General features: G+C 45.6%; 1 protein-coding gene across 1 annotated transcript; it reads right to left on the minus strand.

Moving 5' to 3' along the window:
- Window positions 1-1487: 1487 nt before the first annotated feature.
- Window positions 1488-2330, minus strand: LOC137375696 (putative nuclease HARBI1). The gene has a single exon (XM_068043083.1). The coding sequence runs from the start codon at window positions 2328-2330 to the stop codon at window positions 1488-1490; it is 843 nt and encodes a 280-aa protein (XP_067899184.1).
- Window positions 2331-17996: the final 15666 nt, after the last annotated feature.

Here is a 17996-nt window from a genome sequence, read left to right on the forward strand (position 1 = left end):
TGACAGGATAATGAGCTGGATAGGAAACCCCAGTAGGGGACAAGGGGTTGCCACTAGCATAACGATCATGTTGATTTCTCTGCAAAGTATGACTATCTCCCTCTTTCCACTTATAACACAAGAGGGCCCTTGACAAGATGGAGACAGCCTGGACTGGTGGAGGCATCCCAGATCTTCGGCCTTTTTCCACAGCTAAGGATGAGGCACTAGAATTAGTGGGGACCCAAGGCGGCCACTCCATATCTGATTGAAAGACTGGAGTGTCCACGCATGAGAGTGAGAATTGTCTTCCATTGACATACAGTTCACTTCTGGAGACCCAGATCATGCATGGTTGGCATGACGAGATCTGCACATCCTAATCCACACATGTTGCTGTTCTCACATGCAGGTCAGCATGAGCAGGAGATTAAAGCAGAAGAGGCACAGCCAGGCACCTCTGAGGAGGAGCAGTCAGAGGATGCACCATCCCATAACTATCCTGCACTTTCCACTAGCACTTTCACCTCGATGGGTTTCTGCTTGGTTTTAGAATCAGGGTCCCAAGCTGGAGAGAGCACTGCACATGCACCCGAGCAGTTGGCTAAGGCTGAGACAGTCGAAGCTTCTGACAGTTAGAGGACTGTGGGTGGCTGGGCTCATGCTGAGCCCTAGGCTGATGACGCTTCTGGTGGTGTCAACAGCACATGACACGCTGGAGTTGCAGAGAGAGGTAAGGGAATATCTGGCAGAGATGCCAGCGGCAATGTGCAACCATCAGTGTGCATGGCTTCCTCCATAGAGAAATTGGCAACCCTCATGGAGAGCCAGGTCCCACAAATCTGCACAGACCTACACACCATCGCCTTGGCCATGAGCTCAATGCAACAGTGGCAAGGCGAGAGAAGGCTAAAGTGCCTGGAGTCTTCTCCAGCTCTTCGGCCTTCTCTGGTGAGTCGGGAGGTTCAAGTGAGCCTTAAAAGGGAGGAGAAGAGGCTGACCTCCACAGCTGGGGGTGGGGGGGGGGGGGGGGGTCCACTCAGGGCGCTCCAGGTATGGATAACAGCTCTTCAGCCCCTTCGCCAGTGAGCCCAGCTCCAGCAGCCATGATGTCTGAGGAGAGTCCTGCGCCTCTGCAGGAAAACCATCAGCCAAATGGGCCTTCCAGGCCTCAGGCAGCTAGAGGACAGCTGCCAAGGTCATCACAGGCCAAAGGGCAGCATGATCAGCAGCCTGCCTCCAGCCCAGCTGCTAGCACAGGCACCACACCTTGTAGAAGAACTAGTAAATGTATAAAAAAAAACACATTGAGACACTTGGGGTTTCACAGGTGTTTGAAATTTGACATTTGCTTCATCATATAAAGTTCTTTTGTTCTTGCAATTAACCTTCATTGTGTAAAAGTGATTATTTTATCATGTATTAATTGTGTGCGTGTTTCAGTTGGGCACTAGACATGAAAGACAAGTAGAAAGGAGACAACAGACTGCATGCATTGAGGTGAGTCTTTATTGGTTTTTCTCTGAGTGGCCATCAGGGTGGTTGGAAGTGGGCAAGTATGAGACTGTCTCTTCCCTCCTTGGCCCATCGCTCAATCTGCCTGTCTCCAGTGCAAGGGCTTCAACATCCAGTGCAGCTTGCTTATCACCCTCCTCCACATCCTCTTCATCAGTAGAGGAGTGTCGTCCATTCATGTGCCCATCATGTAAGGCCTCCCCACCCCTCTGCTGTGCTAGATTGTGCAGAGCACAGCAGACCACAACAATGTGCGAAACCCTCACTGGGGAAAATTGCAGGGCTCCACTGGATTGATCTAGGCAACGGAATCTCATTTTCAGCAGCCCAGTGGCCTGCTCGATGGTCACGCCGGTGGAGCCATGGCAAGTGTTGTTCCTCTCCTCTGCTGCAATGTGAGGGTTCCTCACAGGCGCCAGTAGCCATGTCGCTAATGGATAGCTGTTGTCACTGAAAATCCATCCCCGAAGGCGAGCAGGAGGTCTGAAAAGCTGTGGCGCCTGGAACTGTTGAAGTATGTAGGCATTGTGGCTGCTTCCTGAGAAGCGGGCACACACTTGCAGGAAATGCTTTTGGTGGTCACAGACCAGTTGCATGTTGATGGAATGGAAGCCCTTCCTGTTGATGAAGGCAGCTGGTTGGTCCATTAGAGTCTTGATGGACATATGAGTGCAATCTATCACACCTTGCACCAGGGGGAATCCAATAATGACCCTGGATCCAACGGCCCTCTCGGCCTGAATGTCAGAGTTGGTCTGGTAGCTGGCCCTCTTGAACAGGGTGCTGGTCACCTCCTTGATGCAGAGGTGGACTACTGCCTGGGAGACCCCATACATGTCCCAGATGGATCCTTGGAATAATCCAGGCACCTAAGAGTTTAATGCCACTGTGATCTACAGGGCCAATGGCATAGGGTGACCCCCGAATCCCATAGGTCACAACTCATTACACAAGAAAGCACATAAGTCAGTGACAGTCTCCCTGGAGCTGCCTGGTCTTCGCTGGCAATGCCGCTTTGACATTTGGAGGTAGCTGATTCGAGTCTAGTACACTCTCTGACATAGGTGGGCCCTTCTTAACATGGCTGGCTATTGCCGTTCTCACTGAGGAGCTACACGGGCAGGCACACAGGGAATCCGAAGGCACATGAAGGCCACCCACAAACAGATAAGAATAGCAACACTGTGTCCACTTAATTCCAAGCCCCCCCCATTGGATCACGATGAATTAGATGCTAATGTATTAAAACTAACTGTTAAGCAATTTAACTCGCATTCCCATCAGGGCGGGGTGGCGCTGTCACCTTGGTGACTTCCTGCTGCTGTCTAAATCCGGTGCTGATGTCACTGCGTTGGATTTCCAGGCAAACGCATCTGACACGATTCTCCAGCCCCCCCACGTCACTATTTCCATTCCAAATGGCTACACTAAATACAGCCCTGTTTGGATGCAGGTTCCTTTTTGAATAAATACTTGTGCACACTTTGGCTTGTCATGACCTCTGATGTCATGACATGTAAATAAAGGCTTTTGGCAGTTGCCACTTCATTCACCACATGAAACAGTTCCCATCATTGGGATAGTAGTAGTATAAAGGGCAGAGAGGGGGAAGCATTTCTAAAGCGTGTTCAGGAGAATTTCCTACATCATAATGTTTCCAGTCCAATGAGGAAGAAGACATTGCTGAATCTGGTTTTGGGGAATGAGGTGGGTCAAATGGATTAACTGTCATTAGGGTAACATTTAAAAGACACTAATCATAGTATCATAAGGTTTAGGTTAGCCATGGAAAAGGAACAAAGAGAAATCCAGAGTAGAAATGATTAATTGGGGCAGGGCCAATTTCAGTGGGGTGAGAATGGATCTAGCCCAGGTAAATTGGAATTGAAGATTGGCAGGCAAAACTGAAATGGAACTGCCTTTAAAGAGGAGATAGTTCAGCTACAGTCAAGGTAGATTCCCATGATGGGGAAAGGTAGGACAAACAAAGTCAAGGCTCCCTGGTTGCCTAAAGAGATAAAGAGTATGATGAAGCAGAAAAAGGTTGCATACGGCAGATGCCCAGTTGATAATATGTGAGAACCAGGCTGAGTATAAAAATTTCAGAAGGGAAGTAAAAAAAAAATAAGATTAGCAAAGAGAGAGTATGAGAAGACATTGACAACCAACATTAAAAGGAATCCAAAAGTCTTCGATAAGCATATAAATAGTAAAAGGAGGAATAGGGCTGATTGTGGATCAAAAAGGGGATTTACGCATAGGTACAGTGGGCATGGTTGAGGTACTAAATGAGAACCTTGCATCAGTCTTTACTAAGGAAGAAGATGCTGCCAAAGTCATAGTGAAAGGTAGTTGAGACACTGGATGGACTAAAAATTGATAAACAGGAGGTGTTAGAAAGGCTGGCTATACTTAAAGTTAATAGGTAACCACGAGTAGATCAGATTCAAGGATACTAAGGGAAGTAAAGATGGAAATTGTGGAGACACTGGCCATAATCTTCCAATGCTCCTTAGATACAGGGATAATCCCAGAAGTATGGAAAATTGCAAATGTTACACCATTGTTCAAAAAAGGGCGTGAGAATAAACCCAGCAACTACAGGTCAGTCAGTTTAACCTTAGTGGTGGGATGCCAGACTTCAGCCAATTCGATTCACACCCCGTGATATCAAGAAACGACTGAAGGCACTGGATACTGCAAAGGCTATGGGCCTTGACAACATTCCGGCAATAGTACTGAAGACATGTACTCCAGAGCTAGTCGCACCCTAGCCAAGCAGTTCCATGACAGCTACAACACTGGCATCTACCCTGCAATGTGGAAAATTGCCCAGGTATGTCCTGTACACAAAAAGCAGGACAAATTGAACCCGACCAATTACCGCCCAGTCAATCTACTCTTGATCATCAGTAAAGTGATGGAAGGTGTCATCAACAGTGCTATCAAGCGGCACATGCTCAGCAATAACCTGCTCAGTGACGCTCAGTTTGGGTTCCACCAGGGCCACTCAGCTCCTGACCGCATTACAGCCTAGGTTCAAGCATGGACAAAAGAGCTGAACTCAAGAGATGAGGTGAGAGTGACTGCCTTTGACATCAAGGCAGCATTTGACCAAGAATGGCATCAAGGACCCCTAGCAAAACTGGAGTCAATGGGAATCGGGGGGAAAACTCTCCGCTGGTTGGAATCATACATAGCACAAAGGAAGATGGTTGTGGTTGTTGGAGGTCAATCATCTCATCTCCAGGACATCACAGCAGGAGTTCCTCAGAGTAGGGTCCTAGGCCCAACCATCTTCAGCTGCTTCATCAATGACCTTGCCTCCATCATAAGGTCAGAAATGGCGATGTTTGCTGATGTTTGCACAATGTTCAACACCATTCACACCCTCTCAGATACTGAAGCAGTCTGTGTAGAAATGCAGCAAGACCTGGACAATATCCAGGCTTGGGCTGATAAGTGGCAAGTAACATTCATGCCACAATAGTGCCAGGCAATGGCCATCTCCAACAAGAGAGAATCTAACCATCTCCCCTTGACATTCAATGGCATTACGATCACTGAATCAGCCACTATCAACATCCTGGCAGTTACCATTGACCAGAAACTGAACTGGAGTAGCCATTTAAAGACTATGGCTACAAGAGCAGGTCAGAGGCTAGGAATCCTGCAGTGAGTAACTCAACTCCTGGCTCCTCAAAGCCTGTCCACCAACTACAAGGCACAAGTCAGGAGTCTAATGAAATACTCTTCGCTTGCCTGGATGGGTGCAGCTTCAACAACACTCAAGAGGCCTGACACCATCCAGGACAAAGCAACCTATTTTATTGGGACCTCATCCACCAACGCACAGTGGCAGCAGTGTGTACCATCTACAAGATGCACTGCAGTAACGCACCAAGGCTCCTTCAACAGCACCTTCCAAACCTGCGACCTCTACCAACTAGAAGGACAAGGACAGCAGTTGCATGGGAACACCACCAACTGCAAGTTCCCCTCAAAGCCACAGACCATCCTGACTTGGAACTATATCACTGTTCCTTCACTGTCACTGGGTCCAAATCCTGGAATGCCCTTCCTAAAAGCACTGTGGGTGTACCTAACCTGCATGGACTGCAGCAGTTCAAGAAGACTGCTCACCACCACCTCCTCAAGGGCAATTAAGGATGGGCAATAAATGCTGGCCTTGTCAGCGACGTCCATATCCCATGAACGAATAAAAAAAGCTTTTTGAAACAATAATCTGGGACAAAATTAACAGTCATTTGAACAAATGTGGATTAATTAAGGAAAGCCAGCACGAATTAAGAGCAAATCATGTTTAACTAATTTGATTGAGTTTTTTGGTGAAGTAAAAGAGAAGGTTGATGAGGGTAATGCAGTTGATGGGGTGTACATGGACTTCCAAAAGGGGTTTGATAAAATGCCACATAACAGGCTTGTCATTAAAGTTGAAGCCTATGGAATAAAAGGGACAGTAGCAGCATGGATACAAATAGGTTAAGTGACAGGAAACAGAGAGTAATGGTGAATGTTATTTTGGGACTGGAAGAAGGTATATAGTGGGGTCGTCAGGGGTCGGTATTGGGACCACTGCTTTTCTTGATATATATTAATGACCTAGACTTGGGTGTACAAGGCACAATTCCAAAATTTGCAGATGATACAAAACTTGGAAGTATTGTGAACTATGAGGAGGATAGTGAGAGACTTCAAGAGGATATAGACAGGCTGGTGGAATCGGTAAACACTAATGCAGAGAAATCTAAATGCAGAGAAATGTGAAGTGATACATTTTGGCTTGAAGAGCAAGGAAAATCAATATAAATTAAGCAGTACAGATCTATAGGGGGTGCAGGAGCAAAGGGACTTGCGGGGATATGTGCACAAATGATTGAAGGTGGCACGGCAGGTTGAGAAAGCCATTAGTAAGGCCTAGGGATCCTGGGCTTCATAAATAGAGGCATAGAGTACAAAAGCAAGGATGTTATGGAAAACCTTTATAAAACATTGGTTTGGTCTCAGCTGGAGTATTGTTTCCAATACTGGGCACCACATTTTAGGAAGGATGTGAAAGCTTTGGAGAGGGTGCAGAAAAGATTTACGAGAATGTTTCCAGGGATGAGAAACTTCAGTTACGAGCATAGATTGGAGCAACAGGGGCTGTTCTCCTTGGAGAAGAGAAGGTTGAGAGGACATTTGATAGAGGTGTTCAAAATGATGAGAGGTCTGGATAGAGTAGATGGAGAGAAACTGTTCCAATTGACAGAAAGATCGAGAATCTATTTAAGGTGATTGGAAAAAGAACGAGAGGCGATATGAGGAAAAATCTTTTTATGCAGCGAGTGGTTAGGATCTGGAATGCACTGCCTGAGAGTGGGATGGAGATAGGTTCAATCATGGCTTTCAAAAGGGAATTGGATAATTATCTAAAGAGAAAAGAAATTGCAGGGCTACAGTGAAAAGGCAGGGGAGTGGGATTAGCTGAGTAGCCGGGACAGACATAATGGGCTAAATGGCCTTCTTTTGTGCTGTAACCATTTTATGATTCTATGTTGCAAACTGACTGTCTTCATTTTGGCACTGAATGCAGTGGGTGAATTGAAAGCCTAAGACCTCCACATTTACTAATGTAGAGAACTAGTCTATTATGTTATCACTCCATACTTACAAGAAACTCTTGCCTTGATGGGGAAGCATGCATTACGACTTGAAATTTATATTTATATTTATCTAATTTCATGTTAAACTGTTTCTAAATGCTGTGAGTTTTAAGCAGTTGTGTCCATAGTTAAGACAAATATTCTTATTTTTATCTAACTTTACTCAGTATAATTGTACATGCATGCTTTATACTAACATTTTTAAATATTTTGGAATATGAGAGAATTGTTTCCAAAGTGATTTACTTTTAATAAATAAAGCTGTTGATCAAGAAGAAAGCAATCATTACTTTTTTTTTATTCTTTAAAAAACACTTATTATGCCTGATTTGGAATTGTGTATCAGTATTGACCATAGAAGGGTCCATCATAAATAAAACCATGATATTTGATATTTGTAACACTGCAATATTGGATTTCAATACTAGTTGTCTTATTGGATTGAATTCCAACTAGCACGCAGTGCACTAGCACACTTCTCTTATGCTACCAACTTAATTTGAATAGCTGCATAAGATGCTCATTGAATAGATTTACTTGTGTTCTTGTACCACAAGTTCAAGCTCGTGTCTTCTCATTCTTGCCTGGACTATTGGAAGAAATTCCATAGAGATAAGAGGGGAGCAATAGATCATCAGTTCACCTGTGCCATTGACATTCAAACTGCTGGTTAAAGATCAGTATGGTCAGAAACCTAGAAACTGCTGACTTGTCCCACATGGGAATGAAGTTTAATCTATGAAAGAAGGAAAACCTGGAGCCAATATGTTCAGCATAGAACCCTTTATCCTCAATATATACTAATAATTAATAAATAACATGCAGTGTCAAACATCCTATTTAGGAACAGACTTTCCATTCATGGATATTTGTTAATTCATGTCTTCAGTCACACCATGAGCTTGCTCAATCAGATGAGTTCCCGGGAGATCCAGGGCAATTCCATTTATGAACATTGTAACTGTTGTATGATCACTTCAAGAGTGGTGCCCCTTCAGAACTCAGTATGCTGATGGGCTAACTACCAGGATGTAGTCTGATGACTAAAAGCCATAAGATCTCTGCACTGTAACACCCTGGACAAAGGTTTTGTATATAGTTTGCTTTGTATTGTGTGTATTAGTTTAGCTGTAAATAAACCTTCCAGAGATCTTCAAGGAACTGGAATCCACGTACCTCATTGTGTTGCTTAAGATAAGACAAAGAAACTCATGATATGGTGGCAGTGGTGGCGAAAAGACAAGATTTAAGCTTGAAGACCACAGGTAAAACAGCAAATAAAATTTAAAAGTAATACAGAAAACAGAAGAGAACATTTTAAGCAACAAGTGAAGAAACTTTAAAACAAGTTCCTGAAAAGAGTTAAAGAAAGCTACATACCTTAGAAGGCTGAAAACAGCTCTGTAAAGTTGAAGTGTGGCTGAAAAGCAAACAATTGGGTGAGTCATTGTGCTGACGATTGACCGATCCCAATAAAAAAAAACAAGCATTTTAAGAGTTTTAAAAAACTTCATTTTCAAATGGCTCCATGTGAGCGAGAGAAAAAAAAAGGAAACCCTGAAAAGTGTGTGAACTAAAAAAAAACAAAGTCCAATAGTTGGAAAGGAAATGTAGGAAACCACCAAGTCTTCATTAAAGCAGTCAAGCTGAAAAAATCATAAAGCCAGTCAAGAGTGCAGAAGATAAATAAACTCTAGCAAAAAAAAAGCAAAGGGGAAAATCTTTGAACTGCCTATTCAACAGCTGTGTAAACATGCAAGTCAAATGCTGAAAGGAAAAAAAACAGAGAACACTGTCAAGCACCTGTTACACTCCATAAAAGCAACTAGCCTGAAGAAAAGAATTTCTTAAAGGGGAAACAGTGCAGAGTTAATAGAACAAGTTTTAAAACAGACTTTAAGCACAAATAGAAAACACAGTGCTGAAGGCATACACAGAGCTAAACAAAATTAAATATAGAGCAGAAAGCAAAAGAACAGAGAAAAAGGGATATCAAATTTCTCAGCAATAACTGGAAGGCCTTAGATATCCTATCCAAGTTCAAACTTTTTAAACAAAAAATTCAGTTATGCTTTACAGACCAAGCAGTTGCAGAACCAGAGAAGCAGGCTGTGAAAATACTGAGAGCAGCTGGAATCAATACCTGTGGCTTATCCAAAGAGGACCAGAAAGATCCCGCAGAGATATGGAAAGTGCGAAAGGATCAGCTTCGGATAAGAGTGAATTTTAGAATTCATCACCTAGAATTGATGTCCGACAGGCAACTGCCACAGGAATCAATAGATCAATTCATCAGTAGATGCCATTGTAAGGGCAACGAATGTGATTTTCCAGAAACTAAGCTGTCGGAGTGAATAATGGAGCTGATGATTGTCTCAACATCTATTGAAGCATTGCAAAAAGACCTCTTGGGAAAAAAGAAAGGTCACATCATTGATGCGCTGCTAGAAGATGGCAGGAAATATGAAGCCATTATAGGATGACAACAGCATCTGCAAGCACTAGGAGCAGTCAACAGTATCGGCATGGCAAGCAGATCACAAAAAGCAAGCAAGCTGTGTGGTTAGTGTGGTTTGTCCCACTCACTGCGAAGTTGTCCTGCATTTCAAGATCTGTGAAAGGTGTGCGATGCAAAAGGGCACTGGGCCTGCCTATGTATGAAATCTGGCTCCAAAAACGAAGCCAGGAGTCACAATAGAACACACAAACAAATAGAAGAAAGATGCAGCAGCAGCAAGGAGAGTGCCAGAGACCTGCATAAATGCCAGCCAGTTCACAAAGTCCACAGCAAAATAGACCTGAGACAAGACTCAGAGTGCAGCAATTCTCACCCAGAAGATGTTCAGGTGTTTCATAGAGTCATACAGAGATACAGCACTGAAATAGGCCCTTTGGCCCACCGAGTCTGTGCTGACCATCAACAACCCATTTATACTCTTTTCTTTTGGGCCTCCTTATCTCGAGAGACAATGGATACGCGCCTGGAGGTGGTCAGTGGTTTGTGAAGCAGCGCCTGGAGTGGCTATAAAGGCCAATTCTGGAGTGACAGGCTCTTCCACAGGTGCTGCAGAGAAATTTGTTTGTTGGGGCTGTTGCACAGTTGGCTCTCCCCTTGCGCCTCTGTCTTTTTTCCTGCCAACTACTAAGTCTCTTCGACTCGCCACAATTTAGCCCTGTCTTTATGGCTGCCCGCCAGCTCTGGCGAATGCTGGCAACTGACTCCCACGACTTGTGATCAATGTCACACGATTTCATGTCGCGTTTGCAGACGTCTTTATAACGGAGACATGGACGGCCGGTGGGCCTGATACCAGTGGCGAGCTCGCTGTACAATGTGTCTTTGGGGATCCTGCCATCTTCCATGCGGCTCACATGGCCAAGCCATCTCAAGCGCCGCTGACTCAGTAGTGTGTATAAGCTGGGGGTGTTGGCCGCTTCAAGGACTTCTGTGTTGGAGATATAGTCCTGCCACCTGATGCCAAGTATTCTCCGAAGGCAGCGAAGATGGAATGAATTGAGACGTCGCTCTTGGCTGGCATACGTTGTCCAGGCCTCGCTGCCGTAGAGCAAGGTACTGAGGACACAGGCCTGATACACTCGGACTTTTGTGTTCCGTGTCAGTGCGCCATTTTCCCACACTCTCTTGGCCAGTCTGGACATAGCAGTGGAAGCCTTACCCATGCGCTTGTTGATTTCTGCATCTAGAGACAGGTTACTGGTGATAGTTGAGCCTAGGTAGGTGAACTCTTGAACCACTTCCAGAGCGTGGTCGCCAATATTGATGGATGGAGCATTTCTGACATCCTGCCCCATGATGTTCGTTTTCTTGAGGCTGATGGTTAGGCCAAATTCATTGCAGGCAGACGCAAACCTGTCGATGAGACTCTGCAGGCATTCTTCAGTGTGAGATGTTAAAGCAGCATCGTCAGCAAAGAGGAGTTCTCTGATGAGGACTTTCCGTACTTTGGACTTCGCTCTTAGACGGGCAAGGTTGAACAACCTGCCCCCTGATCTTGTGTGGAGGAAAATTCCTTCTTCAGAGGATTTGAACGCATGTGAAAGCTGCAGGGAGAAGAAAATCCCAAAAAGTGTGGGTGCGAGAACACAGCCCTGTTTCACACCACTCAGGATAGGAAAGGGCTCTGATGAGGAGCCACCATGTTGAATTGTGCCTTTCATATTGTCATGGAATGAGGTGATGATACTTAGTAGCTTTGGTGGACATCCGATCTTTTCTAGTAGTCTGAAGAGACCACGTCTGCTGACGAGGTCAAAGGCTTTGGTGAGATCAATGAAAGCAATGTAGAGGGGCATCTGTTGTTCACGGCATTTCTCCTGTATCTGACGAAGGGAGAACAGCATGTCAATAGTCGATCTCTCTGCACAAAAGCCACACTGTGCCTCAGGGTAGACGCGCTCGGCCAGCTTCTGGAGCCTGTTCAGAGCGACTCGAGCAAAGACTTTCCCCACTATGCTGAGCAGGGAGATTCCACGGTAGTTGTTGCAGTCACCGCGGTCACCTTTGTTTTTATAAAGGGTGATGATGTTGGCATCGCGCATGTCCTGGGGTACTGCTCCCTCGTCCCAGCACAGGCATAGCAGTTCATGTAGTGCTGAGAGTATAGCAGGCTTGGCACTCTTGATTATTTCAGGGGTAATGCTGTCCTTCCCAGGGGCTTTTCCGCTGGCTAGGGAATCAATGGCATCACTGAGTTCCGATTTGGTTGGCTGTATGTCCAGCTCATCCATGACTGGTAGAGGCTGAGCTGCATTGAGGGCAGTCTCAGTGACAGCATTCTCCCTGGAGTACAGTTCTAGGTAGTGCTCAACCCAGCGGTCCATCTGTTTGCGTTGGTCAGTGATTATGTCCCCTGATTTAGACTTGAGGGGGGCGATCTTCTTGATGGTTGGCCCAAGAGCTCTCTTCATGCCATCATACATTCCTCTGATGTTTCCGGTGTCTGAGGCCAGCTGAATATGACTGCATAGGTGTTGCCAGTAGTCGTTTGCGCAACGCCTAGCTGTTCTTTGTGCAGTACTTCTGGCTGCTTTAAGTGCTGCGGATGTTAAATCGCTGGGGGCTTTCTTGTAGTTCAACAGTGCAACTGACCATCAACAACCCATTTATACTAATCCTACATTTAATCCCATATTCCGTACCACATCCCCACAATTCTTTTACCACCCACTTACACTCGAGGCAATTTACAACGGCCAATTTACCTATCAACCTGCAACCTGATTAATATCATGTTCAGTAAGAACAGAGAAGAGGGTAAAAGAGGGGGGGGGGTGTGGCATTGTTAATCAAGGAAAGTATTACAGCGGCAGAAAGGACGTTTGAGGACTCGTCTACTGAGGTAGTATGGGCCGAGGTTAGAAACAGGAGAGGAGAGGTCACCCTGTTGGGAGTTTTCTATAGACCTCCGAATAGTTCCAGAGATGTAGAGGAAAGGATAGCAAAGATGATTCTCGACAGGAGCGAGAGTAACAGGGTAGTGGTTATGGGGGACTTTAACTTTCCAAATATTGACTGGAAATACTATAGTTCGAGTACTTTAGATGGGTCTGTTTTTGTCCAGTGTGTGCAGGAGGGTTTTCTGACACAGTATGTGGACAGGCCAACCAGGGGCGATGCCACATTGGATTTGGTACTGGGTAATGAACCCGGCCAGGTGTTCGATTTAGATGTAGGTGAGCACTTTGGTGATAGTGATCACAATTCGGTTAGGTTTACCTTAGCGATGGGCAGGGACAGGTATATACCGCAGGGCAAGAATTATAGCTGGGGGAAAGGAAATTATGACGCGATTAGGCAAGATTTAGGATGTGTAGGATGGGGAAGGAAACTGCAGGGGATGGGCACAAACGAAATGTGGAGCTTATTCAAGGAGCAGCTAATGCGTGTCCTTGATAAGTATGTACCTGTCAGGCAGGGAGGAAGTTGTCGAGCGAGGGAGCCGTGGTTTACTCAAGAAGTTGAAGCGCTTGTCAAGAGGAAGAGGGCGGCTTATGTTAGGATGAGACGTGAAGGCTCAGTTAGGGCTCTTGAGAGTTACAAGCTAGCCAGGAAGGATCTAAAGGGAGGGCTAAGAAGAGCAAGGAGAGGACACGAGAAGTCATTGGCGGATAGGATCAAAGAAAACCCAAAGGTTTTCTATAGGTATATCAGGAATAAAAGAATGATAAGTGTTAGAACAGGGCCAATCAAGGATAGTAGTGGGAAGTTGTGTGCGGAATCAGAGGAGATAGGGGAAGCGTTAAATGAATATTTTTCGTCAGTATTTACAGTAGAGAAAGAAAATGTTGCCGAGGAGATTACTGAGATACAGCCTACTAGGCTAGATGGGATTGAGATTCACAAGGAGGAGGTGTTAGCAATTTTGGAAAGAGTGAAAATAGATAAGTCCCCTGGGCCAGATGGGATTTATCCTAGGATTCTCTGGGAAGCCAGGGAGGAGATTGCAGAGCCGTTGTTGTTGATCTTTATGTCGTCATTGTCGACAGGAGTAGTGCCGGAAGACTGGAGGATAGCAAATGTTGTCCCCTTGTTCAAGAAGGGGAGTAGAGACAGCACTGGTAATTATAGACCTGTGAGCCTTACTTCGGTTGTGGGTAAAATGTTGGAAAGGGTTATAAGAGATAGGATTTATAATCATCTTGAAAAGAATAAGTTCATTTGCGATAGTCAGCACGGTTTTGTGAAAGGTAGGTCGTGCCTCACAAACCTTATTGAGTTTTTCGAGAAGGTGACCAAACAGGTGGATGAGGGTAAAGCCGTGGATGTGGTGTATATGGATTTCAGTAAGGCGTTTGATAAGGTTCCCCACGGTAGGCTATTGCAGAAAATACAGAAGTATGGGGTTGAAGGTGATTTAGAGCGTTGGATCAGAAATTGGCTAGCTGAAAGAAGACAGAGGGTGGTGGTTGATGGCAAATATTCATCCTGGAGTTTAGTTACTAGTGGTGTACCGCAAGGTTCTGTTTTGGGGCCACTGCTGTTTGTCATTTTTATAAGTGACCTGGATGAGGGTGTAGAAGGGTGGGTTAGTAAATTTGCGGATGACACGAAGGTCGGTGGAGTTGTGGATAGTGTCGAAGGGTGTTGTAGGGTACAGAGGGACATAGATCGGCTGCAGAGCTGGGCTGAGAGATGGCAAATGGAGTTTAATGCGGAGAAGTGTGAGGTGATTCACTTTGGAAGGAGTAACAGCAATGCAGAGTACTGGGCTAATGGGAAGATTCTTGGTAGTGTAGATGAGCAGAGAGATCTTGGTGTCCAGGTACATAAATCCCTGAAAGTTGCTACCCAGGTTAATAGGGCTGTTAAGAAGGCATATGGTGTGTTAGCTTTTATTAGTAGGGGGATCGAGTTTCGGAGCCACGAGGTCATGATGCAGCTGTACAAAACTCTGGTGAGACCGCACCTTGAGTATTGCGTGCAGTTCTGGTCACCGCATTATAGGAAGGATGTGGAAGCTTTGGAAAGGGTGCAGAGGAGATTTACTAGGATGTTGCCTGGTATGGAAGGAACGTCTTACGAGGAAAGGCTGAGGGACTTGGGGTTTTCGTTAGAGAGAAGGAGGATGAGAGGTGACTTAATAGAGACATACAAGATAATCAGAGGGTTAGATAGGGTGGATAGTGAGAGTCTTTTTCCTCGGATGATGATGGCAAACACCAGGGGACATAGCTTTAAGTTGAGGGGTGAAAGATATAGGACAGATGTCAGAGGTAGTTTCTTTACGCAGAGAGTAGTAGGGGCGTGGAACGCCCTGCCTGCAACAGTAGTAGACTCGCCAACTTTAAGGGCATTTAAGTGGTCATTGGATAGACATATGGATGAAAATGGAATAGTGTAAGTCAGATGGTCGGCGCAACATCGAGGGCCGAAGGGCCTGTACTGCGCTGTAAATAGAAAAAAAAAAGTCTTTGGCTGTGGGAGGAAACTGGAGCACCCAGCAGAAACCCACACGGTCACAGGGAGAACTTGCAAACTCCACACAGGCGGTACCCAGAACTGAACCCAGGTCACTGGAGCTGTGATGCTAACCACTGTGTCACTGTGCCGCCCTGGTGAATATTGTGAATCTGACACATTGTGCTGACGATGTCAAATAACTAGAAGTTTTTCTACTATTAATATCATGTTCCCAAAGAAAGTTGGGAAACACATACTCAGGACTAAGATTGACACAGGAGCTATTGCAAATATCCTACCAATCTGAATCCTGAAGGATATGTACCGGGGTCATTGGAAATTAATGATACAACTGACAACTGCAAAGTTAATTGCAGTTAACTTTCACCCATCCCTTGCAGTGGCACACTAACAATGCAATGCAGCTATGGAAACCACAAATATTTTACCTGGTAGACATGAGCGGACCAGCAGTAACAGGACTACCAGCATGCAAGGACCTCAACATTGTGACTATCCACGAGATTACCAAGGTACATACTACAACAGAAGAAACCAAGCGTACCCGCATTGAGTCAGTCCAGCACTTACAACAAATATCCCCAGACAGGTTCAACGTCATAGGAGATTTCAAAAGCGATGCTGTACAGCACCTCAGAGAGGATGCACTCCGTGTATCCAGCCCTCTGATGTCTGAGATTGAGTGATAGTTCTTCCAGGATCTCCGTAGTCCTTCTCAGAGACGCCACACCAAGAGAATGAAGATCCAAATTCAAATGTTGAAAGTTCTTAGTGAACAGGCAGTGTTTCTTCGTGCTCCAATGACTCAGAAAAAGAGATTGATGATATAACCATTGAGAAGCAAAGGCTGGCAGTGAGGAGCATTGCAAAGGGGAAATCTTCAAGGACCGGAACCCACTTACAGACTCTGGTTAGCATCAAACGGTGGAGTCTGGAAATCCAGCAACAGCACAGCTATGCCATGCCCTCACCTCTGCTCTCTAGAGAACTGCCAGCACCAAAACGAGCCAGAACGCACAGGTTCCTCCATGAGGCCAAGTACTCCTCTCCCAACAAGTCCTCGACCTTGAGCCCCAGGCCTTCAGACACAGAGGATGAGGAGAAGCAAAGGCACACAATTTCCTGGAGAGGCAGAGGAGGAATGAGTTGAAGCATTGTCTGTTGGCTCTTCGAGACGAGGTGCTGGAACTTTCCAAGAATGACAAGGCCTAAAAAGTGGTCATCCTGAGAAGAGCAACAGAGTATGTTAGCAGGCTGACGGCAGAACAACAGAAAGTGAATACAGAAAGGGAGAAACTTCAGAAAGAACACAAAATTCTCTGAGGTACAGGAGAGACTGCTCGAAAAACAACGATAAAATCCACATCCCCAGAAGGTTATACCATAACAAGATCTGGCAGAGGTGTCAAACCACAGAAACAATATACGGACTCTTAAGTTTCTGCACTCATAAATTTCACAATCCATATCTTTATACTTGCAAATTTTATAATCTCTAGCACTGTATAACTAATTTTGATATTGTCCAATTTTATGTGTTTTTACTTGTAGCATTCGAGACTTATCTTTGGAAAGAAAGGGGATATTGTATGATTGCTTTAAGAATATTGTCCCTTTAAGATCTCAGTATGCTAATGAGCTAAATACCAGGATGTAGTCATTTGACCAGAAGCCATCGGCTGTCTGCACTGTATCACCCTGGACAAAGGTTCTATATATAGTTTGTTCTGTATTGTGTGTATTAATTTAACTGTTAATAAACCTTCTAGAGATTTTCAAGGAACTGAAATCTATGTATCACATTGTGTTGTGTAAAATAACACAAAAAATCTCATGACAGAAACCATAGCTGAAATTCTACGGGGCCTTTTGGAATGGGTTTGAAGGCAGTGCGCCGGGGGAGGGGCGTAAAATCAAAAAGGAAGACCCGATGTCTTCATGTCATTTCTGCATTTTACCGACAGCGGCCGACATGGAAGGCAGACTTCGCACATTGTAGCTTTTTGAATTTTACTAACGGCGCACGGCTGCCACGGGGCTTCAGAGCCTTGCCTGGTAAAAGGAGGCAGCAAGCAAGCTGGTGCTCAGTCTTGGGTTTCTCTGGCAACCATCGAGAGAGCCAGCATGCTATGTCAGGGAGGGTGGAGTAGTGCAGCATCAGCAAATGAAGTCAGGAAGGGGTGGATAATGTGCCAACACTGCAGGGGCATGCTGCAGACTGCCATCAGGGCAGTGGCACTTGAGCTGAAGAAACGGGTGGGAGAAAGTGAGTGGGTGGTCATTTGCATAAAAGGCCTTGCACACGGAGAGAGGCCATCTGACACAGGCCTCATTCACCCAGGCTACGGGACTCTCATTGAGGAAGAGGAGCAGCAGAGAGGGATGGAGGTCTGGGGACAGGCACCAGGAGATCAGCAACCTCAGGGCCAAGAAGCAGCCTCCCTCAGGGTGGGAACAGGGGAAAGGTGCAGAAAAGGATGTGAACAGCCTATCGTACGCAGAAGAGCTACCCTCAAGAGAGGGTCTACTGTCCAAGGCTCAGCTCCCTGCAGATAGCCTAGCAGCAGTGTCCCTGAAGACTATGCTTCTCCAGAGAAGCCATCACTAATCTGTGTGACATGCTTCAGGACAAGCTGAGTGCCATGGGAGTTAGTGGACACCGAATGCCAGTGGTGCTGAAGGTCACTGTGGCACTGAACCTCAACGGCTCCGGATCTTTCCAGGGATCTAGTGAAGATATGCGTGGGATCCTGCAGTCTGCGGTGCATCGATGTATCAAGGTGGTGACCAATGCTCTTTTCAAGAGGGCCGGCGTATATGTGTGCTACTGCACTGATCTGGAAAGTCAGGTGAAGTAGTCCATTGGATTTGGGGCCATCGTTGGATTCCCCCAA

This window comes from Heterodontus francisci, chromosome 12, assembly GCF_036365525.1.
Source record: "Heterodontus francisci isolate sHetFra1 chromosome 12, sHetFra1.hap1, whole genome shotgun sequence".
Classification (NCBI taxonomy): domain Eukaryota; kingdom Metazoa; phylum Chordata; class Chondrichthyes; order Heterodontiformes; family Heterodontidae; genus Heterodontus; species Heterodontus francisci.